We start from the raw sequence: 17,133 nt of genomic DNA, 5'->3' as shown, positions 1-17,133 counted from the left end.
AGGACTAGGGGGGGTGGGGAGCGTAAAGAACAAGGCCGACCAAATAAACACAACGTGGGAGGGGTGCGCGCAAGCGCACTCAAGGTAGCGAGGTGGGGAGGGGTGGGGAGGGGGCGGTGCGCGGCTACGGCGAGCGGAGCGGGGCGGGGCCGCGCGGCCTTGGCGGGGAGGAGGGGAGGTGGGAGGGGGGCGGGTTAGGGGGAGTCGGAGGAGGAGGAAGTGTCATGGCGTCGGGCCGTGGGGCTTCTTCTCGCTGGTTCTTCAGCCGGGAGCAGCTGGAGAACACTCCGAGCCGCCGCTGCGGGGTGGAGGCGGATAAGGAGCTCTCGTACCGCCAGCAGGCGGCCAACTTTATCCAAGAAATGGGGCAGCGTCTCAATGTGTATCCTTTCTTTTTTGTTCCTCCCCCACCTCACCTTCTACCATTCACCTCCTGATCCCCCTTCTCCCAACCTCCATTCTCCCACCCCACCCCACCCCCCTACCTCGGCCCCGGCCCCGTCGCCTCCCTCATCATCCCAACACTCGGGGCCGGCGTCCGGGGCCTGGACGCGGCGAACATGGCGCTGCAGCCGTCGGCCACGCCGTGAGGGGCCCGGTAGGGGCCGGCCCCGGGGGAGGCCGGAGCGAGGGGCTCCTGGGGGCGGCGGCCGGAGCCGGTGAGGCCGAGGGGGGCGGAGGACGCATGGGGACCTGGGATCCCCGGCCGGGTTTGAACGCTGCGTTGTGTAATCCCTTTGGATGCTCCGCGTGGCGGGGGGGTGGGGGGGGAGTCTGCTTTAGAAAGGAGGGGGGAGGGGGAGCGGGGCACCTTCTCCGGTGGCTCCTGATCCCGGAGAAGCTTTAGCGCGGAACTGGGGGGTGGCGTGGGTGGGGGCGGGGGAGACTGTTGAGACCGGTGGATGGAGCTTTGAAAGACTTCTCTTCGGAGTCCCCAGAGCATCCAGGTGGCGGGGCTGGAGGCTGGGCGGCTCGGACCCCATGTGCTGTGGAACGCACCCAACCTAGGCTTTCTGTTCTTGGGGTGGCTTTGAAGTGCTCTGATTTTTGAAGGAAATATACACACCGTGCAGCCAGAAATCCTCGTGGGAGGTTGGAGAGCTGGCTCACTTTGAAAAGCTTCAGATTTCTTACTCCCACCTCACCTCCTTTAACAATTTTAAGGCCCTCTCCTCCTTTCCTGCCCTCTCTCTGCCAGTTTTCCATTTTGCCTTTTTTTTTTTTTGTTTTTCTGAATGAGATGCTGTAGAAAAGAGCACTGAAATACTTCAAATAAACTTGGTGCCAACACTCGAATGTTAACCCTATGAAGCATGTTTTAAGAAGAAAAAGTTAGATTACATAATTTACGTGTTTTAAAAATGTGCATTTCCTAAATACTGCCTTCAGCTCTCAACTTACAATAAATACTGCAATTGTTTACATGCACAGGTTTTATATGCACCATTCTTTCACCAAGTTTAACAGAAATGTAAGTACAATTTTTAAACAGCATTTGGCCATATGTTAAAAGTAGTTAAATTTTCAGTTATTTTGTAAAAGGGGTTTTGTCAATGGCTTTACGGATAAATTGGGTATTAACAGTAAATTTGTATTTGCAAATGATGCTTATATTTTGCTTCCAACTGTCTGATCATGTTTTCATAGTCCAGATGTAGAGAGCATCCGAAATCTTCATCCTTAGACCTACATCTTATAAAGCTATATAGTCAGAGGTACTTCATTGCTGCAATACAGCTAAAATTTTATACCTACATATTTGAATATTTCAGTGAAGTACACAGTTTAGGTTAGACAAGCTAGAAGTGTATGAGAGTAGTTTGTTTTAGGAGACTTGAATGTGAATTGAACTTGTCATACCAAGTCTTTCTTATATTGACTTTGAAATTGATTTTGGAACTGATCGTATTGTTTAAAAAAAAAGTAAATGTTGAGGAATATTAATTTGCAAAAGGTCAGTATCTATGTAATTCATTTCTATATTAGAAAAAGGGAGGGGGAGGTGCCAAAATTTCATTAGCTATTAGATGATTTGTATGTTACCCTCCACCAATATTGGTCAACCCAAATGACAAATCTTGCTTCAAACTACCATCTCACAGGTAAATTACAGAACAGGATATAAACATTTTCTAGTTGACTTTTCCATTAACATTAGTGTTTAATTTCAAAATATGCTATTTATAATTTGTGGAAAATACTTATATAAGATATATTAAACATTCTTCAGCAAAAGATGTTACAGTGAAGAAAGTTGCCTATCTGTAGGTGAAATTTTGTGTTAGCCATATTACTATCCTTCCCTCAGTTTTTTGTTCCAACCACAGCCTCATAAAGAATATTGTTCTAATGATAAAGGTTTATCAGTGTTTGACTTAGTCAAATAATTTAATATAGTTACAACCAAATAACCCTTTCTATAAGTTCTTTTTGTAATAAACAAAAACACATGTTTAAATTGGATTTTTTTTTGTTTAACAATCCATTTTATGTTAGTCTGATTATCTTTATCGGTATAATTTGTTGTTTTGCAAAATTCTGATCTGAATATTTTTCTAATGGACTTTGCAGCACCCCCACTTTGATTTTTGTTTTATACATCTTTGTCCTTTCTCTGGTATGTTCCCCTTCTTCCTACTCAATCTTATCTGTCTCTGTTCATATATTTCTGGTATAGTAGATGTGAGTTACTAGTAGTGGTAAGATGAAAGTTAAAGGTCAGTGACAACCTTTAAATTAGGAATTAGGAAGTTTTAGCATGAAAATTGCTTATGTAAGTAGACATAGATAAATGATATCAAAACTTTCATTAAGGTTCTGAAAAAGTGTATTGACAATTACTAATCAAATTGGGAGTTTGTAAAGCGTATGGAAATTCTTCGTTAGCTGTAGATAATCTATTTTCTGAGTTAAGTTTGCTTTGCTCTTTGTACTGAAATCGGTTACTGGAAAACCTCATTGGGGAAGGGGGAGGGGGTGACAATGGCTTCTTCCCATAATTTGTCTCCATGGCCTGTGTGGTGTGCTTTAAATCAAGCAATTTGTCAAATCTGGTGCCAAGATTCAAAGCTTTGTCCATTTCAGAAGTCTTTTGTGCAGTAGTTGAAAGTATTAGTCACTTTCATTGTATTTTTCAGTCTTTATTTAAATGGTATCAAATTGCAGTTGCAAAGCCCAGTAAGTATCTGGTGTGTCTGACTTTTCTTATGAATCAGACTTGAACTTTGTAAAACTTCTTCTGTGTTAATGTAAATTCAAAAGTATTATTAACTTTTTCACTTAGAAAAGTGCTAAAGGTAACAACCATCATATAATAACCTAATCAATTTCAGAAATTTTTTTACATTTGGCTGTCATAACATCAAAAGTTTTTGATTATTTATGTTGGTGCCCTACCATCAATGTACAACCTTACTCTTTTATCTTTTTTTCCTATTCTTTAGGTGAAGGGGGTGGTCTCAAATTGAATGTGAGGCCACTTTTTAAATTCATACTCCCCCAAATCATCAGAAAATTTATCGCAATAGGGGTTATAATTGAGGACTATAACTAAATTTAGGAAATTACAATTCTTTAGAATATTGAGCTAAATAAAAAGTGAGTCCCTTTTAGTAAACAGAACCTAGTATAGAGTATTAAAATAGTAATGACAGATTTAAAGCATACCCAGTAAGATATTTATATTTAAACATATATATATCATATATGTATATATATTTTGTGGTATGTATTTCATTTTAAAATATTATTAACATAAAAATTAAAAGTTAACAGAAGGAAGTGTGATGTTACGTTATGTAGCAAAAATAGATTTGAGTAAAAACCAAACATGGATATCTTTGTCCCAGGAGACTTCAGAGAAAGAAGGCAGGTAAAATAGTCTTTATCTACTTTTCTTGCTTCAAATCAGGATTAAAAATGGCTACAAGACATGGGAACTGCTTCCTAGTAACCCTTACTTCTCCCCTTCCTAACACCCTTTGTTAATGCAACTTTGTATCTTTGTAATACTCTCTATAACCCAGCAGGTTTTTTCTTATGGCTTGAGCATAGGGTTGAATTGTATTGAAGATTTTATTTGGAAGGTTAAATCACCTTGAAAGTTAAATGACATGAATCAAGTACTTTAAGATTAGGTAAATGTTTCCTGTTTCCCAAGGGAAAAGCTAGTCAACCTCACTGTCAGGTATTTTTCCTAATTGGAATTAAGAATGGACTAGCCATACTGGGTCAGACTAGTATGGATCAGCCAAGCCCAGGATTCTATTTGCTAACAGTACTACAGAAAGACATGAGTGCTTCCCCTATTGTTAACTTTAAAAATTAATCTATATCCTGGTTTTCTTGTAGACATTTATGATTTGGCATTTATTAATGATAGACCCAAACCCATTAAAATTAGGCACGAATATTATTTTGGACATGCATTTATTTATCCATTACTAGTTGATACACTCTCCTTATTAGTAGGGATTGCCTTATTTATCTTTGTATACTTCTGCAGTGCCTAGTTTAGTGCCTAGAATGTAGTAGATATTCGTGTTTGTTGAATGAATAATTGTAAATTAGTGGTTTCTTGTCTTTGTCTTGAACTGGCTTCACACACCACCACCCCACCCTTCTCAAAGATACCATACCATCATCCAAGTATTGCTGGATTTAATATACAAGTTATGCTTACTTTATCCAGTCATTTTAAAATTCTGTAGTTTTCTATCTCATCCCTTCTTAACCTTTTAATTTTGTACATTAAAGAACTCTATCCTTTTACTCTCTCCATACAACAGTCTACTTTTCCCTCCAACTCCCCACCCCAAATCCTCTGTTTATTTTAGTTGTCTTTCCTTGGATCTTCCTTAGCCCATCTAATTACCACAACTCAAGAAATACATAATGGAATGAGAGCACTACACACACAATAGGCATGGTGTGTGGATACACTAGTTTTACAAAGGTAGGATAATGTGGTTTTTTTCCCTGTATTTTCAACCTTTTTTAATTGCTCAACCTTTTTGTTAACCCTCAAGTAGACAATTTACAGGGACTCTCCAGGTCCCTTTTCTGGGTGTTTGCTGAGAACCCAGTATTTTTGTACCACTTATTTTGGTCTATTTTCTGTAGTGTATTCCATTCATTTGATACTTTGGTAGAAGAGTTTGCTACCTGAAAATTTGGGAACTTCACTGTACACTCACTACTTTAGATCATTTATTAAAAAAAACTAAAGCATACTAATAATTCCTTAAAAACCCACTATTTTATACTTTTCAATGCAGAGAAATAACCCCACATAACTTTTCTTGCTTTCCCCTTTCTCTAACCAAGTTTTCTAGACATAATACAATGGCCTCTGGCTTCTGATGTAGAACATTTCAGAGTTATTTTGAACTAATTGACTTTTATAGGTTCTCTTTTACCTCAGTACGTTTTTTAAACCACCTCAAACACTAGTAAACCCTTTAGACATAATTTCTGTTTGCTTGAAACAACAATAACAATAAAAATTGGGGGATTTCTCCTCGGTTCTTTTTGTTGAATGATTATGCCTTTTAGTGTAAAGTATACCAGCTGTACAGGAATGAAAGTTGTACTCCATACTCAACTGTCTCTAATCCCCCTGGACACAATTCTTATGAACAGGGGTCACATTTGTAATCTGCCACTTCTGACCTTGTTAATTTAATGCTTTTAAGTAATTTTGTTTTGTAAGAGAAAGTATACACCTAAAAGTAGTGGTAATTTTAGCTTAATTTCTGACAATATTTTGATGTGATTTAGATTCTTATGCTGAGAGCATCATTATATGTATCTTTTCCTGAGCATATTAGATCAATACTGCTTGAACTTCTTGGTGTCATTTTAGATTTCTAAAAAGATTTATTCTTTCTTATATATTTTTTTCCAGACAGTATTTAATAATACAATATAAAGCAGATTGTTGTTAGTACTAGGAAGAAACTTAGAAATCAGCTAGATTAGTAGCGTCAGACAAATAGAAATGGCCTGCAGTCTGCATATTGATATAGAAAACCACAAATGAATGTTCTGTATTGTTTTGGGGGGTTGTTTTTTTGTTGTTGTTGTTAAATATTTTTCAAATACATTTTGTTAAGTATTTTCCAATTATATTTTAATCTTATTCTAAGGAGTTTTAAGGGCTGAGTTTGCCATTTCTGGTCTAGTCCAGCCCCTCTTTACAAATGAGGAAGCAAGATAGTTACTTGCACAGAGTGAATTAGTGGCCTAATTGAACTAGAACTAGGTCTGTTGACCTGATCACATATTGTTAATTTTGTTTGAAAAGCATTTATCTTTGCTGAGCCATCTTGACTTTTTTGGATTTATTTCATTCCTAGGTCACTGATAAAAAGGAAAATAAGGCAATTTCATCTTTAATGGAAGTTTTCAGAAATTTTGAGTTGGAAGGGACTTAGAGGTTGGTCATTTAGTCCAGGGCTTCTTAAACTTTTTCTACTGGAGACCCCTGGTATATAGGTATATAAAATAAGTATAAAAATAAAAATATTTGCTGCCAAATTTTTCATAAAACCCACATTCAGTTACATGTTTCAACCCACAGTTTAAGAAGCTTTGATCTAGTCTAATCTCCCCTCATTTCACAGGTAAGGAAACTGAGACCCAAAGAGGGGGATGATTTGCCCAAAGTCACAGCTAGTTAAAGTGGTAGGACTGGGATTCAAATACAGATTCTCAGATTCCAAATCCAGCACTCTTTCCTACTATATACTGCCTTTAGTTTTATTGTTTTTAAGATGTCTTTTAAACTTCTTATTTGCCAAGGTAAATGTTTTTTTTAAAGTTTATTTTAATATGTAGGTACAACTTCAATAAATATTAAATATCTATAAGACTGTGCTAGATTTAATTTTTTTTTTGCTTGGGGGGGGGGCCTTTTTCTTTGCCCACCATATGATCTATTATCTAGTTAAACAAAACCAACCTTTGCAAATTTAAGTTGAATAAAATTGAGTCTAGTTAGAATTCTTAGCAGTGCTCTAGAGAGTGGAGGTCACGAGCTTTATTACTAACTTCCAAGATTCTTGCCAGGAACCTGACAGTGATAAAGCTTTACTTTAAATATCTTCCCTTTAAATTGATTTATATGAAATAATTTTTTTTCCTCCATAAATTTATTAAAGACATCAAGACAAGAAATAAGAAGGAAAAGTAGGACTGTATAAAAATTCATTTTAATGGCAAGGCCACTTGCAGAAACCATTCTTAACCTTCCTTGAAGAGAAAAAAAAGTGAAATCACTACATGAAGGACCTAATTGCATGCATATATATATTTTTTATTTTTTTAATTCCAAAGCAATAAACTGACAGCAGGGATATGTCCTGCTTTTACATGTGAAAAAAACAATCTTGCTTTATTTGATGCATATAAAGCAAGAAACTAATTTATACTCAGGCATTTAATGTACAATACTTTTATAGCATTCATATAGAAATATAATTCCAATTTAGGGTTTATGAAGTGCTTTGTGCCTATGGCAACCCCATTGAACCTAGAACCTGTCTATGAATGTGGTTTAAAAGCAAATTTATTAAAGCATAGGACAGTTAATACAATTGTTGCCTGAGAACATCTGCAATACTAGCTAAACACTAATCTAATAGATGATAGAATTGCAGTCCTTGTAAGAGGAAAAATTTGCTTTAAAATTGGATTTACAGACTTTTAGCATACTTTTATTATAAAGGCTAAAACTTTGAAGACTTTATTATCCCTTTGTCAGATGTGGTCATGTACTTGTAAGATACAGTCTAATTGGGGAGGTACGAAAAATATGAGTAAAATTAACCAAAACTCACATGTCATAATTTGTGTTGTCCTTCAAAGCTTTCACCTTTAAAAGTGATACACTTTATTAAATTATGCTGCCATTTAAAAAAGTTATTTCTCTTAGGTTTACCATGCAAGCAAATTAGTTTTGTCACTTTATTCATACCTCACAAAATCATAAATTAAAACTTTTGTCATCTACTTTTTATAAGTGTGATAAACACAAGCTATCCAATTAAATGTATAATGTGAAGGCCTTTTCCTAGTTCTACCTAAAGTGAAAGGGATGAAGGTCTGTGGTAGTTTTCCCTCTTTGCTTTAGTATTATGCTTTTAAAAATCTTATCTCTACCTTTCCTCAGTAATGACAACATAGTAATTCACATTTATGTAGTGCTTTAGGTTTGCTGAGTCCTTCCCTTTGCAATTGGCAGTCTATTTGAATGACAATTGGAGACTTAATGAAACTTGCCCTTGATCAAGTAACTGAGGCTACATTGAAACCCAGGTCTCTTGAATTCTCATAAAGAGATCTGTTTATTGTACTATGTTGTTTATGTGACCCCCTTTTTTGTTATAAATTAACTGTACTTTAAAGGTCATTTGCAGTACTTTTGTAACAGTGATGGTATACCTATTGATATGTTCTTTCCTTCGAATAAAAAGATGTTTTTTAACCCTTCCACATTCACCCAGTGTCTGTGTTTTATTGAAGTTAAGAGTGTAGGCTATGATTATTGAACAGATTTTTTTTTTCTTTGCACAGACTTTTAAGTTCTATATGGAGAGAAAACTTTAAACCTTGGCTTCGTTTGGTTTTTGTACCAAACGGAACTGATATTATGGTGAGTTAAACTGAGTGGTATCAGATTTCTACCATACAAGTTTAATAAATTGCTAAAGTAAAATAGATAAGTAGCTGTTCAGTGTTGTTTTCAACCCATACATCATAATTCAAAGTCTGTCATGATATTTATGAACTTGAATACATAATAAATATCTATAGGAATTTGTATTGCGTTTTTAATCACCTAAAATCCACCCATTTTTGTCATGAACAGATAGTAAAGATACACATTTCAGGGTAGAGAAAATGGCATTTTAAAAATAAGCATTTTTTTATTCACCATGAAAGTCACAGTAATGAAATGTTAGCATCCTAAGCTGTTGAGATTCATCATTTAATAAAGTGATAGTCCTACTTTAGATGGTAGTAATTTCTTCTTTGGGTAAAGAATGAATACTTGAACTAATTAATTTTAATTTGAGAAATCATGTGGGAATTGAGAAAACAGGCTTGTTTTTTTTTCCATTCCATAAACAAACAAGAGAAGGAAGGTCAAGACTGGAGTGTCATAAAGATGAGAGAGCTTGGAAGGCAAAGGCAGAAGATTTTCTGAAAATACTTTTGGTCTCTTCTCCATTCCTCCCCCCAGTCTAAAGGTTTTTTTGTTTGGTTTTTTGTTTTGTTTGGAAAACCTTATTTTCCCAACATCCATATTCTTTGATACTCCCTACCCTCTTCTCATCTATCTCCATATAGTAGCATGATAGAACATTTGTACATTTTTCATTTGGGCTTTGGAGTCACCAGCTTGTATAAACAAATTGGATTAGAGCTGCTGTGAATGTAATGCATTCCTTGTCCTTCTAATTTGGTGTTTACTTTGATCTTTGCTCTAACCAGCCAGTATCACTGCATGTAGGCTATTGCTTCTACATCTATAACTAGTCACTTGCTATCTATTATGATTTGTTATGATTTCACAGCATGCAACATGACCAGTGGCCTTCCAACTATCTTACTGAAAAAGTAGTTGTCATTAAACAGTTGTGAGATTTTTTAATAGTCTTTAAGTCTGGCTCTTTATTTCTTGGTCCCAAATCAAGAAATCTCTTCTCATCAGCAACCTATAAACACATCAAGACAATGAATAAGGAAGAGTGGCTGCCAGAGAATGATGCAATTTTAAAAGCTTTTGGGGGATGCTCTTCAAGCTCTATCAAGAGGGGGGAAATGTTAAAAGAATGGAAAAGACCACAAATGCTGCATTAACCGAAAAAGTGATTCAGTAAGACATTAGCCATACAGGTTCATGAATTGCTACCTTTCTCACCTCTATAACATCTTTTTGAGAATGGTTCCACGAGTTTCATCAAAGGCATTCTCAATGATAACATTAAAAGAATAGGGTAGTTTCCTCAGTGGAATTACATCTTTAGGTTTCCAAAGTCCTATTTGAAATATAAAGAACGTGCCATTGGTTTTTTGTTTTTGTTTTGTAAAGCACTTGACTTGCTAACCAAGAGCCTTGGATACAGTATGTTTTTGTTTTATTTTGTTTGCAGGGCAATGAGGGTTAAGTGACTTGCCCAGGGTCACACAATTAGTAAGTGTCTGAGGCCGGATTTGAAACTCAGGTGCTCTTAATCCAGGCTAAGTGCTTTATACACTGCTATCTAGCTGCCCTTGAATACATTATATGAAGGGGCAGCAAGGTGGATATCGTGCTGGCCCAAAGTCAGGAAGACCTGAGTTCAAATGTGACCTCAGATGCTTTAGGTGGCCAGGTGACCCTGGACAAGTCCACTTAACCCTGTTTGCCTCAGTTCCTCTATAATAGTTGGAGAAGGAAAGACACACCACTCTCCGGTATCTTTGCCAAGAAAGCCCCAAATGGAGTTCACAAAGATTCGGACATGACAGAAACAACTCACAAGCCTATTTAGTGTCGAAGGCAATATTTGAATTTAATTGCTCCTGACACCCAAATTCAGCCCTCTATACCACACTGCCTCTCTAAGAGTTGGATTGTATTTCAAAAACTAAATGGTGCTTTCATTGACACAGACTAAAGCTCATCATCTTTTTATACCAGTATTTGGCTGATGATTTCTTTATACCACAAATCTTGGAATGCCAAGGATCTCAGAATACATAAAATAGCAAATAGCCCAAAGAGTATTGTAGGCATAAGCATACTGTTAACATGTTATCATAAAATCCCAGGTGATATGATTTGGAACAGAGATCTCAAATTCCCCAGTATGTACAAAACCATATTAAAATGTAATTGGGAAATGCTTAACAAGATAAATGAAAATGTGATACAGGCTGGATAATATTAATTTGTGGTTTTCTAAGTCAATATGTGGCCCAAAGGTGTGTTTCTATTTGACTTTGACACCACTGATATAGAGCAGTGATTGACCTTAGAAATCATCCATTTATGGACTATATTCTTCTCACCAATGCAATGGTACAGAAGGGTTCCAGAGAACTCATGATGGAGGAGGATCTCCAAATTGGGGGGGGGGGGGACTGTGGAGTATAGATGCTGAATAAACCATACTATTTCTTTTGTTTTGGGTGCTGATGTTTTTCTATTTTGAGGTTTTTCCTCATTGCTCTGATTATTCTCTCATAACATGACTAATGCAGAAATATGTTTAATGTTATTTTATATACATATATATGTATGTATGTATGTATATATAAAACCTATATCAGATTACCTGCTGTCTAGGGGAGCGGGGGAGGGATGGAGAAAAATCTGAAATTGGAAAGCTTGTATAAACAAAAGTTGAGAACTATCTTTACATGTAACAGGAAAAAAATAAATAAAATACTTTATTTAAAAAAGGAAAGAAATCATCCATTTCAGGCCCTTCATTCTGAATATGAAACTGGAGTCCTAGGCAGGGGTAAGGACTTGCATAGGGAAATACAGAGATAATAACAGAATTAGAATTTGAATCCACAGTTCTCTAGCTCCAAACCCAGTGTCATTAACACCGCAAAGGATTGCCCAGATTGTCTTTCATGTTTGTCACTCACTCGCTGGTTCATTGGTAGAATATCTGGCCTTCAAAGCTCAGCTCAAATGCATAAGGCTTTTTCTTAACCACATCCCTCCATTGCTATTGTCTTCTTCCTCCAATTAATTTATATTTTGTATTTATATGAGGACGTTGTAAGTGGGAAGGGAATGTTTCAGTTTTGTCTTTTGTTCAGTCCCCAGCACCTTGTGTGGTGCCTTCCACATAATGAACATTTAATAAATGCTTGTTGATTGATTAAAGAAAATTATGCATACGCATAGGTAGTTATGAGTTTATATAAGAGTCAAAAGCCCTCAAGTCAAAATCCTGAAAGAATAAGCATGTAAGAGGATCTGATGTGAAGGTATAGAAGAGTAGAAATTGCATTGGTAGAGGGGCATACCCGCACTGGTGACATGAATACTTCCCAGGGTAGATGTCTTGTTGATTTGGTTAAGCATTGCTAATGTGTAACTATTTTGCTTTCTTAAATGGTTCTTTCTGACTACCACAACAGCAGGGAGCTTGCTCTCTCTTGAAATAACTTTGCCTATACTTTGTATTTACTTGTGTTCTGTTGTATCCTCTCCCCAGTAGAATTTAAGCTGTGGTAGAAATGGTCTAGTGGAAAAGGTGCTCCACTTAAGAGGGTTGAGGTCAAATAATAAGACACCATTTAAGCTCTTTGACCCTGAGTAAGTCCTTTAACTTTTGAGGGGCTTGTGTCCTCACCTATAAAAGGGAAATTGGAATAGATAATCTAGGATCCCATGACACTTCTTTTTTTGTCTTTATTCTCCCAGTTTATAGTATGGTGCTTTGTACTTGGGCATATAGAATCATAGATATAGCTCTATAGAGAGGTCTTCTGGTCCAACCCACATTTATGCAGATGAAGAAACTGAGGCACTGAAGTAAAATGACTTGTCCAAGGTCATACAGGTTTTTAATGACAAAGCCAGGATTTGACCCAAATTCTCATGACATTCCATCTACTAAACCGAAATTGCCTCTTTCACTTCCCTATTCAAACAAATTCAATGGATCATTGTAGCTTTTAGAATAAAGTATAAACTCCTTAGCCTCCACAGTTTGACTCCAAATAACCTGCCACCCTGATTTCATACTATTTTTACTCTTAAATTCCAACTTAAACTAGTTGTTTTCCCAAACTTAATACACTTTCTTCTGCTTTTCTCTATGAATGCTTTACACTGTGCTTCAGAAAACCATTTCTGAACACCCGGCTTAAGATCGATCATTCACTTCATACTTTCCTATTGTACTTTGCCTAACTATATGTCAGGTCCATTTCTCCCACTTCAGGAGGCATGTGGACTCCTTTAGATCAAGGATTATCAGTCTACGACAGTGCCTTGCACAGGGGCAATAATTTTTTAACTAAATTGCAAAATTGATCCAAAAAGTACAAAAGTCATTGTAGTAAAACACTGAAAACAAAGTGGGTACTTATTGAATTGAGGAAACAGCTGAACAATTTTTAGGAAATGAAGGATGATGAAATAGTGCGCTGATAGAAACAAAAAATTAGTTTAGAAACTTAGGAATGCTTTTATGAACTAACTACAATAATTTAGACAAAAATAGCACTAAAAGGAAGATAATCTTTAGTATTTGTAATGACCAATCTTGGTCCTGGAGAACAAATGAGATGCACTTACCTTCTTTCATTAGAGAGATGGGGTACAAAAAGTGCCAAATGTTGCATACCTCGAGGTTGCTGAGTCAGTTGGTTAAAAGGGAGAGAGGGGGGAAGGGGTAATATTTTTATGTCCATAAATGACTGATGCAGCAAGATTATCGGACATTTTTTAAAGAAAGTATCTGTATCCAAGTTGTAATAAAAATGGATTAAGACTAGCTCAAATATTATAGGATTTTTTAATGACTTTAAGAGATCATCTAATCCTCTCATTTTGACACAAAGAAACATATAGTGAAGTTGTTTTCCTGGTTCATTTTAACAGGTTTGATTTACATACTTTTTTTTTTCATTATAGGAATCACCATTGACAAGTTATTACATTGAAATTATGGAAGTTTCCCATTTCATTTAGTGATACTGTAATGTTATATTATTTGTGACCAAACTGTTTCCATGCCTGGCTGAAAGCCCATGTTAACAGTTCTTAGCTGATGTGGGTCTAATAAAATTTGAACAAGAAGTTTTTGTAATAGATCCATTCCCATGCATTTAGTAATGTTTTGAATGAAGGTGTCTTTACAATTTAGTTGTGGTGCCTGAATGGATCAGTTATTTTTGATATTACTTTATATTGTTTATTTTTATTATTATTATTTGATATCCCCTCCCCCTAGCAAAGAATTAGTTAGTCAAAATCAATTGGCACAGTAATTGTTTCGACTTCATTCTCAACATTCTAATACTGGTAGTCACCATCTACTGAAATTCAGGAAGCTGTGTTTTATCATCTGTTCTCAAGGAACAAGATTGTTATTAGTTATTCAGAGTTTGGTTTTCTTCTAGCTTTTTAAAAAAATTACAACATTAAAACATAGTCATTTTTTATTTTGCTTTTCCTCCTGGTTCTCCTTGTTTCACTATGCATCAGTTATATCCTCTTCCCAGATTTCTTTGAATTTCCTTGTATTCATTATTATTTTTCTTGGCAGTTGGGGTTAAGTAATTTGCTCAGGGTCAAGCCTAGAGAGCTGGAAAGTGTCTGAGGCTAGGTGTGAACTCATATTCTCCTGACTCCAGGGCAGTCCTCTATTCACTCTGCCACCTGGCTGCCCCTCTTTTATGTGTGTGGGGGGAGGGGGGGAACAAGGGTTAAGTGACTTGCCCAGAGTCATACAGCTAGTAAGTGTCCTCCTGAATCCAGAGCCGGTGCTTTATCCACTAAGACACCTAGCTGCGCCCCCCCCCCCATTACTTCTTAAATATCATTCCATTACCTTCTTTACTAGAGGGTTGTGGTTTTTTTTTTAATCCTTTACCCATTTGAGGGACATATCTACATTGTTTCTGGTTTATGCTACCAGAAAATGTGCTACAGTGAATATTTCGGTATATATGGAATCTTTGTTTTTCCTTTGATTTCCTTGGGGGAAATGCCATTAGGGGATCTAACTAGTGATTCCTTCATAATTCCAAAATATTTTCCAGAAAAGTTGGACTAATTTACAACTCCACCAACAGTGTTGTTAATGTACTGTAATACTGGAACTATTCTTTCTGGCTTGGGGAGATTGGGAAGCTTAACAAAGAGACCGAGTTTAGGCCTGTAGAGTATTATGACAGCTGTGTTAGTCACTGTATCTGAACTGAGCAGGTTCTTCTTCCCTAAACCCAAAAAACTTCGTGGTCTTTTGATACACAGGAGGTTAGGAATTGTTTTATTGTATTCAAATTTTGTGCCTATAAAGCAAAAAGGGAAAATAAAAGCATTTATTCTTTGTAACTTTGAATGTAAATTTTCTATTAATGAGTCAGCAGTAAGATTGTTGAGGACCTTATCTAGTCTGTTTTGAAATTTTCTCAAGTAACAAGAGTTTTATTTTTCATAACCCTTTGGAAGATTAACTAGTATATATGAAGTCTCCATTTTAGTATAAGAAATAGTTTCCATTCGAATCACCTCGACCCAAATAAAGATTTTTATCTGTATGATGGAGTTTGACTACCAATAATTATGGCATAGTTTTTATTTATGATTAAAGAATATCAGTGCTTAAGTTTTATTAATGGGGGGGGGGGGCTTGGTGGTGCAGTGGATAGAGCACTGGCCCTGGAGTCAGGAGGACCTGAAGTTCCTTGAGTTCATATCCGGCCTCAGACATGTTCATATCCGGCCTCAGACATGTGACACTTACTAGCTGTGTGACCCTTGGGCAAGTCACAACCCCAATTGCCTCACCAAAAAAAATAAATAAAAGATTTATTAATGGAACATTCCCCCATTTATCTCAGAAAATCAGTGTAAGGCAAAAACCCCACATATATTAAATCACCGTCTCATACATAGCCAAGCTCTATTTTTAATCACTTTAAACTGGTACAGTTTACATAGATTGGTTTCAAGAGAAGATAAGATGAGCATTTTTCTCTTATTTTCCCTTTAATTTCTTTTCTTCTGTCCTTATCTGCTATATGGGACTTCCTTAGACTGATACCTCTTTCAGTCCTGCAACCCTTCTGAATCACTACTAGGGTTGTGCTGCTTTGAACTATAATTTAAGAACAATGATTTCTACCCTCACTAAAGATTACAGGTAGAGCCATCTTTAGGGGTACATAAGGAGCTTCAGAGAACATAAAGTATTACTCCTTAAAAGCAGACCAACAAAATGCTGTTACTATGGAATTCCTTTTAGTGGTATCAAAATCAGTATTAATTCATGGTCTCCATAGTTTTACTCACTTCGTTTCTCCCCACCTCCCTTTTTTTGTGAGTTATTGAAGCTGCAACTAGTAAAAATTACAAAATGTCAGTCAGCAATGGGACATTTATAACAAAAAGGAAAGCAGCAAGCTAGGAAGAGAGAAAAAAGAAAAAAGAGAAGGAACCCAGAGAGTAGAAATAGATATGGAAATATTTGATAAAGTGGAGGGGAAATGGGGCTAGACAAAAATACTGAGGGATGTATTCAAATGAAGATCTGGAAAATAAGGCTATATGTGGGAACTTTTTTTTTTCTATAGTAGTGGAAAAGGAGGGGAGGGTAAGAGCAAGTTGAACTTATTTTACCACTTGATAGTAGGGCTCAGTAACAAAAGTCTGCTAGCAATAAGCTTTGCAACAGCTGCAAGAATTACCGATTAGCCAATGTTAGTATCACCCAGTCAGGCTGGAGTTTGCATTGTTCTGATGCCTCATTTTCTTTCAACCAAAGAAAAAAAATGACATTGTGTTTATATTTCAAGTTTCATTTTGAGAATTTTGTGTAACAGATAATTCCATGATACATAGTGGTGTCAAACCCAAAATTGGGAGTCACTGATTTAAATGTCACCTCTTTCTCTTTTGGAATCCTATCTTAAACTTGAACCAGTCTAATCTACACTTCATGGGAATATACATCTAGAGTTGGCAGGACCTTAGAGGCTGTCTTGACCAGTATCTTTATTTTACAGATGAGAAAACTGAGGCCCAAGAAGGTTCAATGACTTGCTTGAAGTAGTGTCAAAAGCAGGATTTCTTCTTCATCTAATCTTGATTCCGTTCTTGACCCAGATTGGTATTTATTCTTTATTGGTGGTTGTTGTTCTGTTTGGGTTTTTTATTGTTGTTGTTAGTTTTTAACCCTTCAGAAATATATCTACATGATTATTTTTTTCCAGTAGTCCCCCTGGGATACAGGACGCTCATATCAATAAGACAGCCATTACTACAAACATTTTTGGAATTCTTTTTCTTTATTTTTTTTCTCCGTAATAAATTTATTTATTTAGAGTTTTCCCCAAGTTACATGTAAAAACAAATTTTCACATCGATTTTTTAAAACTTTGTGTTCCAAA

General features: G+C 36.4%; 1 protein-coding gene across 1 annotated transcript in view; it reads left to right on the top strand.

The window, feature by feature from the left end:
- Positions 1–204: 204 nt before the first annotated feature.
- The window catches only part of CCNT2 (cyclin T2), a 46,920-nt gene continuing 29,991 nt past the window's right edge, over positions 205–17,133 (top strand). The window contains 2 exon segments of the mRNA XM_043992983.1: positions 205–382; positions 1,390–1,471. Of these exon segments, the coding sequence (XP_043848918.1) occupies positions 225–382; positions 1,390–1,471 (240 nt within the window). The 5' untranslated portion in view covers positions 205–224.

This window comes from Dromiciops gliroides, chromosome 3 (assembly GCF_019393635.1).
Source record: "Dromiciops gliroides isolate mDroGli1 chromosome 3, mDroGli1.pri, whole genome shotgun sequence".
Classification (NCBI taxonomy): domain Eukaryota; kingdom Metazoa; phylum Chordata; class Mammalia; order Microbiotheria; family Microbiotheriidae; genus Dromiciops; species Dromiciops gliroides.
This window is presented reverse-complemented; position numbering and strand designations above follow the sequence as displayed.